Source organism: Xenia sp. Carnegie-2017, unplaced genomic scaffold (assembly GCF_021976095.1).
Source record: "Xenia sp. Carnegie-2017 unplaced genomic scaffold, XeniaSp_v1 HiC_scaffold_22, whole genome shotgun sequence".
In the NCBI taxonomy this organism is placed as follows: Eukaryota; Metazoa; Cnidaria; class Anthozoa; order Malacalcyonacea; family Xeniidae; genus Xenia; species Xenia sp. Carnegie-2017.
In genome coordinates this window covers 5,264,406-5,276,856 of record NW_025813485.1, presented here as the reverse complement: position 1 = coordinate 5,276,856, position 12,451 = coordinate 5,264,406, and the positions used below count along the sequence as shown (strand labels likewise).

Genomic DNA, 12,451 nt, shown 5'->3' with positions numbered 1-12,451 from the left:
TCACGGCTTCAAAAAATTATCACGGTTTTGTAATTTGTATTGCAGGTGGCGTTCCATGTGTTTTAAGGCTGATTTCCATTCAGTGCAAATTGTCGCGCGATCGACTTTTTGCGATCACTTTCTTTTGAATTGTGTGCAGCAGTGTAAAACTGTTCCGTTCGAGAGCTTACAATTGAAAAGTAAGTGATCGCAAAAAGTCGATCGCGCGACAATTTACACTGAATGGAAATCAGCCTTTAGTTCAATGGTCCCCATGCCGTCCCAAGGCAACGGTCGACGAAGACTATGCGAAACAACCCGAAACTAAAACGACGATCATTTCGATATAAAATAGTAAATTCAACTTGGAATTTCTGTATTTCTCGGAAACAAGCGAAATGCGTCTCTAGACTTTTGAATTCAATCATTGAGAAATGTATAAGTGGATTTATGCTGCGTACATTCTTCTAGAATGTACAAACTTTTGCACTACGGAATATGATCTGTATATAAATTCGACAGAAAGTAAGAAAATATTTGGTAAGTATCTGTCCGATAATAAAATATATTATGATGCTTGTCTATTCTTTCAAAGTATCTTGGTTTCATTCACTTTGAATTTTGAGTCTATGCACCCCAAAATATTGAGAGGCCATTTGAAATGCCTTCGCACAATGAGTAGATAGAATTTGATACATGATAGCATATGTATTTATTGTGACTGGAGTGTACTGACGCCAGAGAGTATTAAATATTTGACTGCTAAAAATTTTTGTTTGAGTGTCAATCTTGTTTTTCATTTTATAACAAATACCCGTGTATATTTGTTGTACAGTTTACATGAAATGCTGCCTGGTCCAGAAAAGGAAAGTGTCGATGTTAAAGATATACACAAAATTGCTCTGATTCCTCAGTAAATTTATTTATTAACTTATGGCCTTTTCATGTTATTTTTTCAGACATATAGATGACTTGCCTTGTTTACATTATGCGGGCAGGGAGTCTAAGAGGGGTTAATCAGTGTTGTCTTAAGCACTTGACTGAATCTGCCTGCCAGCAAAACGTAGACAAGGCAAGTCATGTATCCGGTAATAAACAAATGACATGCAACTTGCTATGTAAATTTTTCTATTTGTTTTGATTGTTTGTAAACAGCATAGCTTCTATTTTTTAAATCTTGTCACCATGTAAAAATGACCACCCCTTACTAATCTTAGAAAAGAAGTTCTAATAGCAAGAAGTAAGGTGTACTGTATTGGCATCCTTAAAATTCTGGCTCTCGATTTGAATATCATTGGATTTCCGCTTGTTCATGTATTGTACAAGTTTGTTGCAAATGATGAAAAATTTGTGGTCAACCATTATCATATAAGTTGGCCTTGATGGCATTAATTTGATTGAACGGCATCCTCTTTTTCATGTCATATTTATTTCAGCTATTGGTTAGATTTGTTGTGTCAGGTAGTCACAACTGGGGTGATGTGAGTCTATGAGGCAGGTGACTTCTCATGGATGACTTATTGTTTACTGTTACACTTTCATTTATCGCATCTTATATATAGGGACCATGTTATAAAAAGGCATTGTCCATAAAAAAGTGCGATAAGGGACCAGACTGGAAAGTTTGCAAATTGCGCAAGCTAGAGGAAAAGTTTCAGCAATTTTGTGCTGTAATTTCCAAACTTTTTGCTCATGCTTTATATTATGCTTAGACAACTTTATACATTGCATGTTATAACGCTAGGTTGCACTTGACATACTTTTTAGTTTGGGTAAGGGCTACGGGACCTTTATCACCAGTATCACATTCCCTGTAATATTGATGTGGTTTGGGTTGAAGTGGGTTTCCACATATTATTAAGTTCTTTCTTTTTAGGTTATGAAGCAAATTTTTACTTTGTGAGAAATGGGGAAATCAAACAAAATGCTGTTGATCATCATATAAACATACCAACAAAAGAGAATTGTGTTCCTTTTTCATGGAAGGCGACAAATTATAAGGTTGCTGGATATTTTTATTATTTGTTGTTTATTATTTGTTGTTTATTATTTGTTGTTCTTTAAACTGTGCAATAAAGCCTTCTATAACTGTGAATGGCTTTCTAATAATATGTGACTAAGTGAGCTATTTGACCAAGTGACTAAGTACATTCAGTTGGTTTTTGCCACAAGTATGAACTTGAGCAGTTCGTCAAGTTGATTGTACATGCTCACTAATTTTTCTTATGGTTTGTGACAGAGTGAGCTAGTTACTTTTAGAGCATTGCTTTGAGATCCAGTTGATTGGTATGAATTTATTGGTTGGTGGAGTAGAATATGGAAATTTTCAGTCATACATTATGGGCATGTTGTCTTCTTTGAGTTCCAACTTAATTCATTTTCAAACTTCTTAACTCAATGATCCCCTACTATGCATAAAAGCCAAGGCCTATACAAAACCATAGACATTATTCATATTACACTGTTAACAAAAAGAAATTGCTTTCATATGTAATCTGTGGACAACAAAAAGACAACTGGTTAATTAGACACGAGTCTGTGATAAATTTCATTAAATTTTTTTGTGATTAATAGCATCCATTAAATTCATTAAAATTTTTTTCGAATGGTTCATTCAAATTATGAGTAAAAGGCAGTGTTTTTTAAACTTTGCACTGTCCTTGAATCCCTAGTCTCTCTCTATTTTAAAGAAACCAGATTATGTATTGTAAACACATGTTGATAAAGTCAAGAAAGTATAGCCAAGCTATCATCAGAGAATCAGAATATGCATTTTGACCTCAATGCAAACATGAAAAACATTTGGCCTAGAGGCTCAGATTTGAACTCACGCCTTGGGATACTAGTAAGCCGAGATACCTTTAAAGCTATTAAGCCAATAGAGATTGGATCCAAGTCAAATCTCTCATAAAGTACTGAAGGACAAAATATCTTTGGCACCATAGCAATCTTGATGGAACTGTGTTTTGACTTCATTCAAAAGCCATGAATTTGACAGTTTTGACTTCATTCACAGTGTATATTTTGGAGAGATCATTTCTGTATTCATAACAAGAAGAAATTTTATTCTTTATTCAGAAATTTTGTTGTGTTTTGTTTTTATAGGATAAACTTCAAGTTGACTTTCATATACTGATCAATGCCTCTGGCATCATGCATTTTGATATGCCAAGGTTAACAGCTATCAAAACAGAAAAAAGAGGTATATTTAAAGTTTTCCAAGTTATGCATGCACCTAAATGATAGGTATGTATGTACTAATGTACAACAATATAATTAAATATAGCTATAAATTGCTACATTGTGTTTCATATACCTATATAATCATCAAACAAATGAATTATTGCCAGTCAAATTGGATCTTTTGCATATGTATGTGATGACATCAAATGTCTCCCTGGTTTGCATACACCTGTGCAAACATGAAAAGGTCTTTTATATCTTTTATAAAATAACTGTAATGTGAAACAGATAAATTTAAAATGAATGTTTAATATGCGAATTATTTTTGATTGATTTGATTGATTGAGTTCAGGTCGGTTTGCACAGAGGAATGCAAACTGAGTTATAGACCAATCAGCATGCAAGTTGTATTGTTGTTATTTTATAAATACAAATGATGATGAACTAAGATGGAGTTGATTGGCCTGATGATCATTCATTTATAAACACAGAGTACTTGATCTGTTGCAATACATCACTACATGAATGTGTGTGTAGCTATGTTGGACAGAGCTCAAATTATGCATTTTTTTTTAGATTTCTGTATAACAGCTACTTGCACTGGTCAGGTGGAAGGTACTCTTGCCTTTACCATCATTATCAATGTCACTGGGTTTGTTGATTATGGTAACAAAACTGTTTTACGATTTCCAAGGACAAAATATTGCAACAAAGGTAATTATGTGGAATTTACTGTGGAATTTAATTATGTCTTTGTTAATGATGACAAAATTATTTATTAGATATAGGATTGGTAGTTGATACTGTGGCAGACGAAGAAACATCAATAACGTCATATATTGCTGTTGCAATTGCTTGTACTGTAATTCTGAGTCTAGCTGCCACCAATGCTGTGATACATGTACTATCAATGCCAAAATCAGAAAAAGTAAAAGAGGTATAGAAATGGTGTTGACCTTTTATAGCTAAGGTGGTTTAAGCATAACTAAGGTAGTGTAAGTATACCTAAGGTGGTCTATGCATAGCTAAGGTAGTGTAAGTATAGCTAAGGTGGTCTATGCATAGCTAAGGTAGTGTAAGTATAGCTAAGGTGGTCTAAGCATAGCTAAGGTAGTGTAAGTATAACTAAGGTGGTCTAAGCATAGCTAAGGTAGTGTAAGTATAGTTAAGGTGGTCTAAGCATAGCTAAGGTAGTGTAAGTATAGCTAAGGTGGTCTAAGCATAGCTAAGGGAGTGTAAGTATAGCTAAGGTGTTCTAAGCATAGCTAAGGTAGTGTAAGTATAACTAAGGTGGTCTAAGCATAGCTAAGGTAGTGTAAGTATAGCTAAGGTGGTCTAAGCATAGCTAAGGTAGTGTAAGTATAGCTAAGGTGGTCTAAGCATAGTTAAGGTAGTGTAAATATAGCTAAGGTGGTCTAAGCATAGCTAAGGTAGTGTAAGTGTAGCTAAGGTGGTCTAAGCATAGCTAAGGGAGTGTAAGTATACCTAAGGTGGTCTAAGCATAGCTAAGGTAGTGTAAGTATAGCTAAGATGGTCTAAGCATAGCTAAGGTAGTGTAAGTATAGCTAAGGTGGTCTAAGCATAGCTAAGGTAGTGTAGGTATAGCTAAGATGGTCTAAGCATACCTAAGGTAGTGTAAGTATAGCTAAGATGGTCTAAGCATAGCTAAGGTTGTGTATAGCTAAGGTGGTCTAGCATAGCTAAGGTAGTGTAAGTATAGCTAAGGTGGTCTAAGCATAGCTAAGGTAGTGTAAGTATAGCTAAGGTGGTCTAAGCATAGCTAAAGTGTAAGTATAGCTAAGGTGGTCTAAGCATAGCTAAGGGAGTGTAAGTATAGCTAAGTGGTCTAAGCATAGCTAAGGTAGTGTAAGTATAGCTAAGATGGTCTAAGCATAGCTAAGGTAGTGTAAGTATAGCTAAGGTGGTCTAAGCATAGCTAAGGTAGTGTAAGTATAGCTAAGGTGGTCTAAGCATAGCTAAGGTAGTGTAAGTATAGCTAAGGTGGTCTAAGCATAGCTAAGGTAGTGTAAGTATAACTAAGGTGGTCTAAGCATAGCTAAGGTAGTGTAAGTATAGTTAAGGTGGTCTAAGCATAGCTAAGGTAGTGTAAGTATAGCTAAGGTGGTCTAAGCATAGCTAAGGTAGTGTAAGTATAGCTAAGGTGTTCTAAGCAGTGTAAGTATAACTAAGGTGGTCTAAGCATAGCTAAGGTAGTGTAAGTATAGCTAAGGTGGTCTAAGCATAGCTAAGGTAGTGTAAGTATAGCTAAGGTGGTCTAAGCATAGTTAAGGTAGTGTAAATATAGCTAAGGTGGTCTAAGCATAGCTAAGGTAGTGTAAGTGTAGCTAAGGTGGTCTAAGCATAGCTAAGGGTGTAAGTATACCTAAGGTGGTCTAAGCATAGCTAAGGTAGTGTAAGTATAGCTAAGATGGTCTAAGCATAGCTAAGGTAGTGTAAGTATAGCTAAGGTGGTCTAAGCATAGCTAAGGTAGTGTAGGTATAGCTAAGATGGTCTAAGCATACCTAAGGTAGTGTAAGTATAGCTAAGATGGTCTAAGCATAGCTAAGGTTGTGTAGGTATAGCTAAGGTGGTCTAAGCATAGCTAAGGTAGTGTAAGTATAGCTAAGGTGGTCTAAGCATAGCTAAGGTAGTGTAAGTATAGCTAAGACGGTCTAAGCATAGCTAAGGTTGTGTAAGTATAGCTAAGGTGGTCTAAGCATAGCTAAGGTTGTGTAAGTGTAACTAAAATTGTCTATAGAGGACTAAAGTTTGTCTACCGTGGTCTAAGTATATCTAAGTACGGATAAGGTGGCCTGCGTATGGCTAAGTGTGGTTAATTGCGTAGGAAAGTATTACTGTTTTCCTTTATAACAACATTTTGATACACTTCAGGAAGGGTCAGATCAAGTAACTAGCGAAAATAAGTATTTCGACATCAGCACTCTTTGTTTCACTGTGTAGTGTAGCTAAATGTAAAAGGTAGAATACTACCGCGCCTCAATTCAAAACTTCATAGAAACTTTTAATATGGATTCTCAATGTGCGTATTTTTTCAGGGAACAACTCAGGCCTCCCCCTCCAAGACCTGTAGCACAACAACCCATTGTACAAAACGTGCGACAAATACATCTTACTGTCCCTGTGTTACGTCATACTTACTTGCCGCCAGATCGCCTGGCACCTGGTGGACGCCCGACAACAGTACCTCCAAGAATTGAAGGTACTTGTCAATTACAGCTTGGTCATACATAGTTTTTGGCCTTCTTTAACTTTTTGTTATAACGCAATTTAGCTTCGCATAAGGATGAATATAGTGTACGTGTGCAGAGTGGTGTTCACCTTTTCTAGCCTTGTCTAGAAGGTGTACAGGAAGGTGCCACTATGCGAAATATTAATATCAAGCAATAGAGTGTTTTAATCAGTCGCCATATTGGTGGAAAATCCCATGGAGTGAAAAGAATTTTTCTGTTGAGCGTTGGCACTTTGATCCACTCCCCCCAACATGGCCGTTTTGACGTCACATGCAAACACTCTATAGCAGTGATGATTAGTATTTAATGGAGAAAAATTAAAGAATCTCACTAAAGGGAAACAGACTAACATGTGTAATATAAACTACTGTTAAGCTTCCACTCCAACCCCTTCTCCTATCTCCTACAAACTATCGCAGATATTTGCATTCCCTGACATTTCCTATTGCGAAAGCTTTACATGTTCAATAAGTTTGAAACTCGAAGATTTACTTCCTAAAAAAGTCTTTAGAATGTTTTTTGCATCAAGTACTGGCCTACATGTATTATTGTAATACTTTTTGCACTGGCGTTTCCAGCCCGCAAAATTGGCCCTGTTATGTAAATTTATGTGTGTTCACTCATTGTAAGAACTATAAATTTCGGAAGAAATGAAGAATGCTATATGTTTTTCTTTTGTGCATACAACAGTTCCTCCTCCCAACCGCCCGGCGACGTCGACAATTGGTAATCAGATTCCACAAGACCCTCTACATCCTGAAGACATTGTTCCACTTCGAGAAAAAAGAAACAAAGAAATTCGGGAAAAACTACAAGATATCGTGTTAGATAGGTCACGTGTGTCTCTACATGAGTTGCTGCAAGAGGGAACTTTCGGAAAGATTTTTGAAGCTGTCGTAACTGGTCCGGAGGACGGCGAAGGACAAAATGTTCTTGTCAAAACTGTTTCAGGTTTTGATTTTTGTCATTTCCTCGCTTCCCTCATGAAAGTTTTCTTTCAAATGATATTTTTTTTTCAAAACATATTTACACGGAGACAAAATGCGCCTTAATGAAATTCCGTTTTTTTGATATGTTGCCCTAAAGCTTAATGGCAACATGGCAAAAATAACGATAACGCAGATATCATGAAAATAGTGATACTGTAATCGAGAACTGTAATTTTTCACTAAACTAGCCAATACAGGCAAACACTTACCTTTATTTCATCTACATTTCATATTATAGTCGTGGGAGCTGTATGAGTTCACCACATTATCATAACTCGCGTGTTGTTTATTTCAAAATAGGTCTTACAATATCGATTAATTGTATATTTAATGTCGATAGCCGTCGCTTTGTTCTAATTATTGAAGTATTATCGTTGAAAATAGTGTTGCACATTTTACATTATATAGAGAAGGCGTCAGATGAACAAGCAAGCCTTCTATTAGCTGAAGGAAGCATGTTAAAAGGTTTGAATCACCAGAATATTTGCTCCATAGCATATGTTTGTCTCGCCGAGGAGAATTGTGAACGACCCTTCGTCATAACACCCCAGATGAATCAAGGTAATCTAAAAAACTTCCTTAAAAAATCAAGAACTCCTGAAGGAACAGGTTTGGAAAAGGTGAGAGATTGCTTTGATTTTACTGCAGTAGCGTTTCACTCTACACAGCCGCTTTGCAAGAAATGATGTTGTAAAATACATTGTGATTTTCTTTATAGAGTGTGACAACACGTGATCTTATTGACATGGCGTTGCAAATAGCTAACGGGATGTTATACTTAGAAATGCGTAATATCGTCCATAAAGACTTAGCGACCAGAAATTGTGTGTGGGTATCTAACTTTTGAGCGTTTACCGCTTGCTTTCTGTTGTTATTCCTCACGATCATCGGATTGTTTTTACTCGTGTTAGGATTGATGACGAATTTCACATCAAGATAACCGATTGTGCGCTATCTCGAGATTTATTTCCAATGGATTATCATTGTCTTGGTGATAACGAAAATAAACCAGTGAAGTGGATGGCCGTAGAAAGTCTTGAGCAACATCGATTTACAACAGCCAGTGATGTTGTATGTATTCATTTTATAGTATGTACGTTCAGGATGAATGAAAAATAGACACTAAGTGTAGTTGTGTGCAGGACATTTACGATTTTATAGATTTAGATTATGGAGATTTACGTCTTCGGAGATTTGGTTTGGAGTAGTTTTGACTTTAGATAGATTATGGAATATATTACAGTTACTATTTGGATGAACTAAGTTTCATCCACGCCTACTTTGGTCCTCGATTACGTTCAGTTTTATTCGTAAGTCTTCGCGAGTTTTTTTGAGACAACCAAAATGAGTTAAAGACGATCCTGCTCTCTCTTTTTTCAACTAAGATCAATATATTTTCATATTAACTATGAAACTATATGCATTGTAGCATAAATGTTCACATTTTAAATTTTCCTATGTTTTATTTTCCTTGCAGTGGTCGTTTGGAGTTGTTTTGTGGGAGCTGATCACACTCGGTCAACAGCCGTACAACAGTATTGATGCATTCGAAATGGTATTCTATTTGAAGAACGGACATCGCTTGGGTCAACCAACAGGCTGTCCTGATGATCTTTTTACAATCATGGGCTATTGTTGGGCGCTCTCTGCCGAAGAACGTCCGGGTTTTGCGCAACTAATGATTTTACTTACTAAATTTTACAATGCGTTAATCCAGTTTATATGATGTGAAGACAACAATTCTGATTCTGAAACACCTGACTGTTTACATTGACACGCGTCAGGCTGTAGTGAAATCAGGAGATTTTATTATGATCTTTATTCTGTGATTTAAGGGGTGGTTTACTTTGTTGGTTTAGTTATTTATTGTAATGAAGGCATCAAACAAACATTTTATTAGGTGCCTTATTTTTTGAACTTGTGGCGACATTACAAGCTTCATTTAAGGTTTTCAATGCTATATCGGTCACGTGTTCCCTATTTTATTGTCACTTCCAACAATCTAGTGTGTCCTAAAAGATGAATAGTGTGTCGTACTAGTTATAGGTGTGAGTTGAGGTGAAGTTTGGATATTTTTGAATAAGGCTCGACATAGTTATTATGAGTTAAAAGAATACGTTGTAATTATTGAGGTCATGTCGTGTTTTTATTTAGCTGATATAAACCTGATCTTATACTGTTTTACCCTTCACGACCGACATAAAATGTGAAAATGGATCTGTTATTACTTTTTGTGTGTTTGTTATGATCAGACTGAACACGAATCATCCTTTCGAACCCGCGTCCCATTACCCACGGTGAACCGCATGGTGCTACACGAATTTCCCCGTCTATTTGAACGACTTGCCTTTTGCATCACGTGACTCCAGTATTAACACGGTAGCTCAAAATCTAGAACTCGATCAACTATCGGGAGAAGCAAGTTTAATAGGTCTATGTACTCTCTAGATATTTTTACTCCATAGATTTTTTATTTTAAATATAGATAGCGCCTAACTTTGTAAATAGTTTTTTAAAAATCCTTTTAGGGAGTTTTAATATGTATTTTATATCATTAAATATCTATCTATTGAGGCATCGGATACATCTGTATGAACTTTAGGACATTCAAAGTCATTTTTCAAAAGTAGAAATATTCGTCATTATTTGATGTAACTGTTACGTAGGCGATTTACAACAATTTTTCTTTTTCTTCGTGCTCTTTTAATCTTTTCTCTTCCGGCTTATATATTGCAATGGTGTGTACATCTCTGAAGTGGCGTTTAGTTATTTCGTGCAAGTCATCAGACACTGGAACCATAAATTTTGCGTTTAGATGTTGACTTTTAATTAAAGCCTAGCTGTAATTGCAACCTCTCAGGCAATTGTCTACCAAAGTCTACACTTTACATGCTAACAATGCTCTACATACTCTTTCGTTGAAAGAATCATCGCAATCTGTTACAATCTCTTGTAGAAAATTTGCCATCCCTCCTGTAGCTATAACGCGTTCAGCCATAGGCAAGCTTGCAAAATATTCATGATTGACAGCAAAACGGTTGAGAGGGGACGGTTACATAAACATGTGAACAACTTCTGAACTTATCTCCCAGGGTTTTTTTCCTGTAAAAGCGTGAGGCAAAATTGCCAATACAAAAATGCAAGTTAGCGAAAGTAATAGAGGTCATGGAGGGTCGTGGAAATTTCCTTTTTCGAATTCTTTTTTTCTTTTAAAGAAACACAAAAATCGAAATGTATTCCGTTAAGCATAGTTTTCACTAGTGTAAATGGCTAAAGCAACTTTACCACAATCAAACCATGATTTACCTAATTCTTTCTCCTTTTCGGTCGATCGAAGCTTAAGGGGATTGTCTTTCTGCTGTTCAATTTTTTGTCGCTTTTGCGCTGAAGTTTACAATCCGTTTATGGTTATATCTCATCTAAAATGTCAATATAAATGTTTAAATATTTGTTTTATCGGCAATTGCATGTCTCCTAAAAATACTTTCACTTAAACAATACTTTCAGTTACACACCTCTCAGTTATAAGCAGTGCTATGCTGTGTCATATAAAGTCAAATTACGATGTTTTTGATTGTATGTAAAAGATAATGCCAACTTTAGCAAATTTCTTATCGCTACAATATACTTCAATGAAAGCTCTCACCCACACGTATAGATGGTTGTATCTTGCATAAAATGAAATAAGAAACACAGACTTGCTAACCTAAACAGAAATTATTCAGTGTAAAATATAATGCTACCCCACCCCTGCCACCAGGAAACGAGACTACACTAGCCGGTGTGTACTTGTAAAGGTCTTTTTGCAGGAGATTTTCAAGGGACTGTCATTTCAATTTCTTTCTTTTTCTATTAAGATTGACTAAAGCCATTTGTACCTCGGGGCTATGAAGGCCCAATGTCAGCCCCCCCCCCCCTTCCTTTCTTATTCAGTTTTGCATTTTGACGATATTTTGGCTATTTTGGTCGCGTCATTTTTGTCTTAAAATATGGCGGCTGATTTAAATTAACGATTTTATTTATCTATTTTCAAAAACCACCAAAAACAGTTGCTACTATCAGAGTCAATAGCTCAGTTATTACTTAACTAAAAAATGGTCATCAAGTGGTTTTAAACGTCTTTTTATTAACTGTGTACGATGTATTTTTCAAAATATAAAAAATGCAATCAAATGCGGCAATAAACTGTCCTGTTACTGTTTTAACTGTTTATGTTGTCTTCTAATAAATGGTACAAGTAAACGATGAATGAAGAAAGAGCTGTTGATACATTTTCACAGTTATTTCACAGCTTGCAAGGAAATAAAAGGTTAGTATAATGTGAAAATCATTTCTATAACCACTAACCATTAGATAATGTTTTGGTATGAACCTTGTTACCTTACTAAACTAAATATTACATGAATTTTTGACATGATTTGTTTTACAGTTAGCTTTTTCACTGACATTGCTTGTGACTGAGCTCGTAATTATGCTGACTAAGACTCTAAGTACATAAAAGGTTGTGAATTATCTGTCTTTACCATCAATATCAAATTGTTTACTCATAGTAACTAGTGCAATATCAAAATGCAGCAGAGTTAAACAACATAACATCAATACAACTTCATTGATGTAAGTAGCAGAATTCATATTCTGATTCTCTGATGATGGCTTAGGAATAAACTTATTACGATGAGTGAAACGTGTGTGTAGGTTAAAATATGGTATAAAAAATATCTCTGGGCAACAGCCAAATACGGGTGATGTTTTATGTTCAGGAAACAGGTTGATTGAATTAAGTCAAGTTTATAAGGATATAGAAGTATATGGTTGTATAAGAAGTGTAAGAAGTTGTAGTATTTGAAAAAGTATTGAAAAACTTTAATAAAACCTTTTTACCAAGCTTTAAAAGTGGCACACTTAGACTATACGACTAAAGAAATGGTAAAGCAAAATGTGACTTATTTGCAGCTCAGTAGCTATATGTTCAAAATATTCAATGTCGATTTACAGAACTAAGTTCTGTAAATTGTTTTTAAATAATTATTTAAAAACAATTTTGAATG

At 35.4% G+C, this 12,451-nt stretch overlaps 1 protein-coding gene across 1 annotated transcript; it reads left to right on the top strand.

Moving 5' to 3' along the window:
- Positions 1–282: 282 nt before the first annotated feature.
- Positions 283–10,095, top strand: LOC124447117 (tyrosine-protein kinase RYK-like). Its single transcript, XM_046998012.1, has 11 exons — positions 283–519; positions 1,856–1,980; positions 3,085–3,181; positions 3,739–3,876; positions 3,945–4,099; positions 6,220–6,379; positions 7,105–7,365; positions 7,812–8,023; positions 8,122–8,231; positions 8,315–8,474; positions 8,881–10,095. Exons 1-11 carry the CDS (start codon positions 414–416, stop codon positions 9,127–9,129), a joined length of 1,773 nt encoding a protein of 590 aa, XP_046853968.1. The 5' UTR covers positions 283–413; the 3' UTR covers positions 9,130–10,095.
- Positions 10,096–12,451: the final 2,356 nt, after the last annotated feature.

What these genes read in the sequence shown, in the direction of transcription:
- LOC124447117 (XM_046998012.1), top strand. Translation starts at nt 414, where the DNA reads ATGTATAAGTGGATTTATGCTGCGTACATTCTTCTAGAATGTACAAAC. An exon ending in GACAAAATATTGCAACAAAG is followed by an intron (nt 3,877 to 3,944) that starts GTAATTATGTGG and finishes ATTATTTATTAG; the next exon opens with ATATAGGATTGGTAGTTGAT. An exon ending in TCTTGTCAAAACTGTTTCAG is followed by an intron (nt 7,366 to 7,811) that starts GTTTTGATTTTT and finishes TACATTATATAG; the next exon opens with AGAAGGCGTCAGATGAACAA.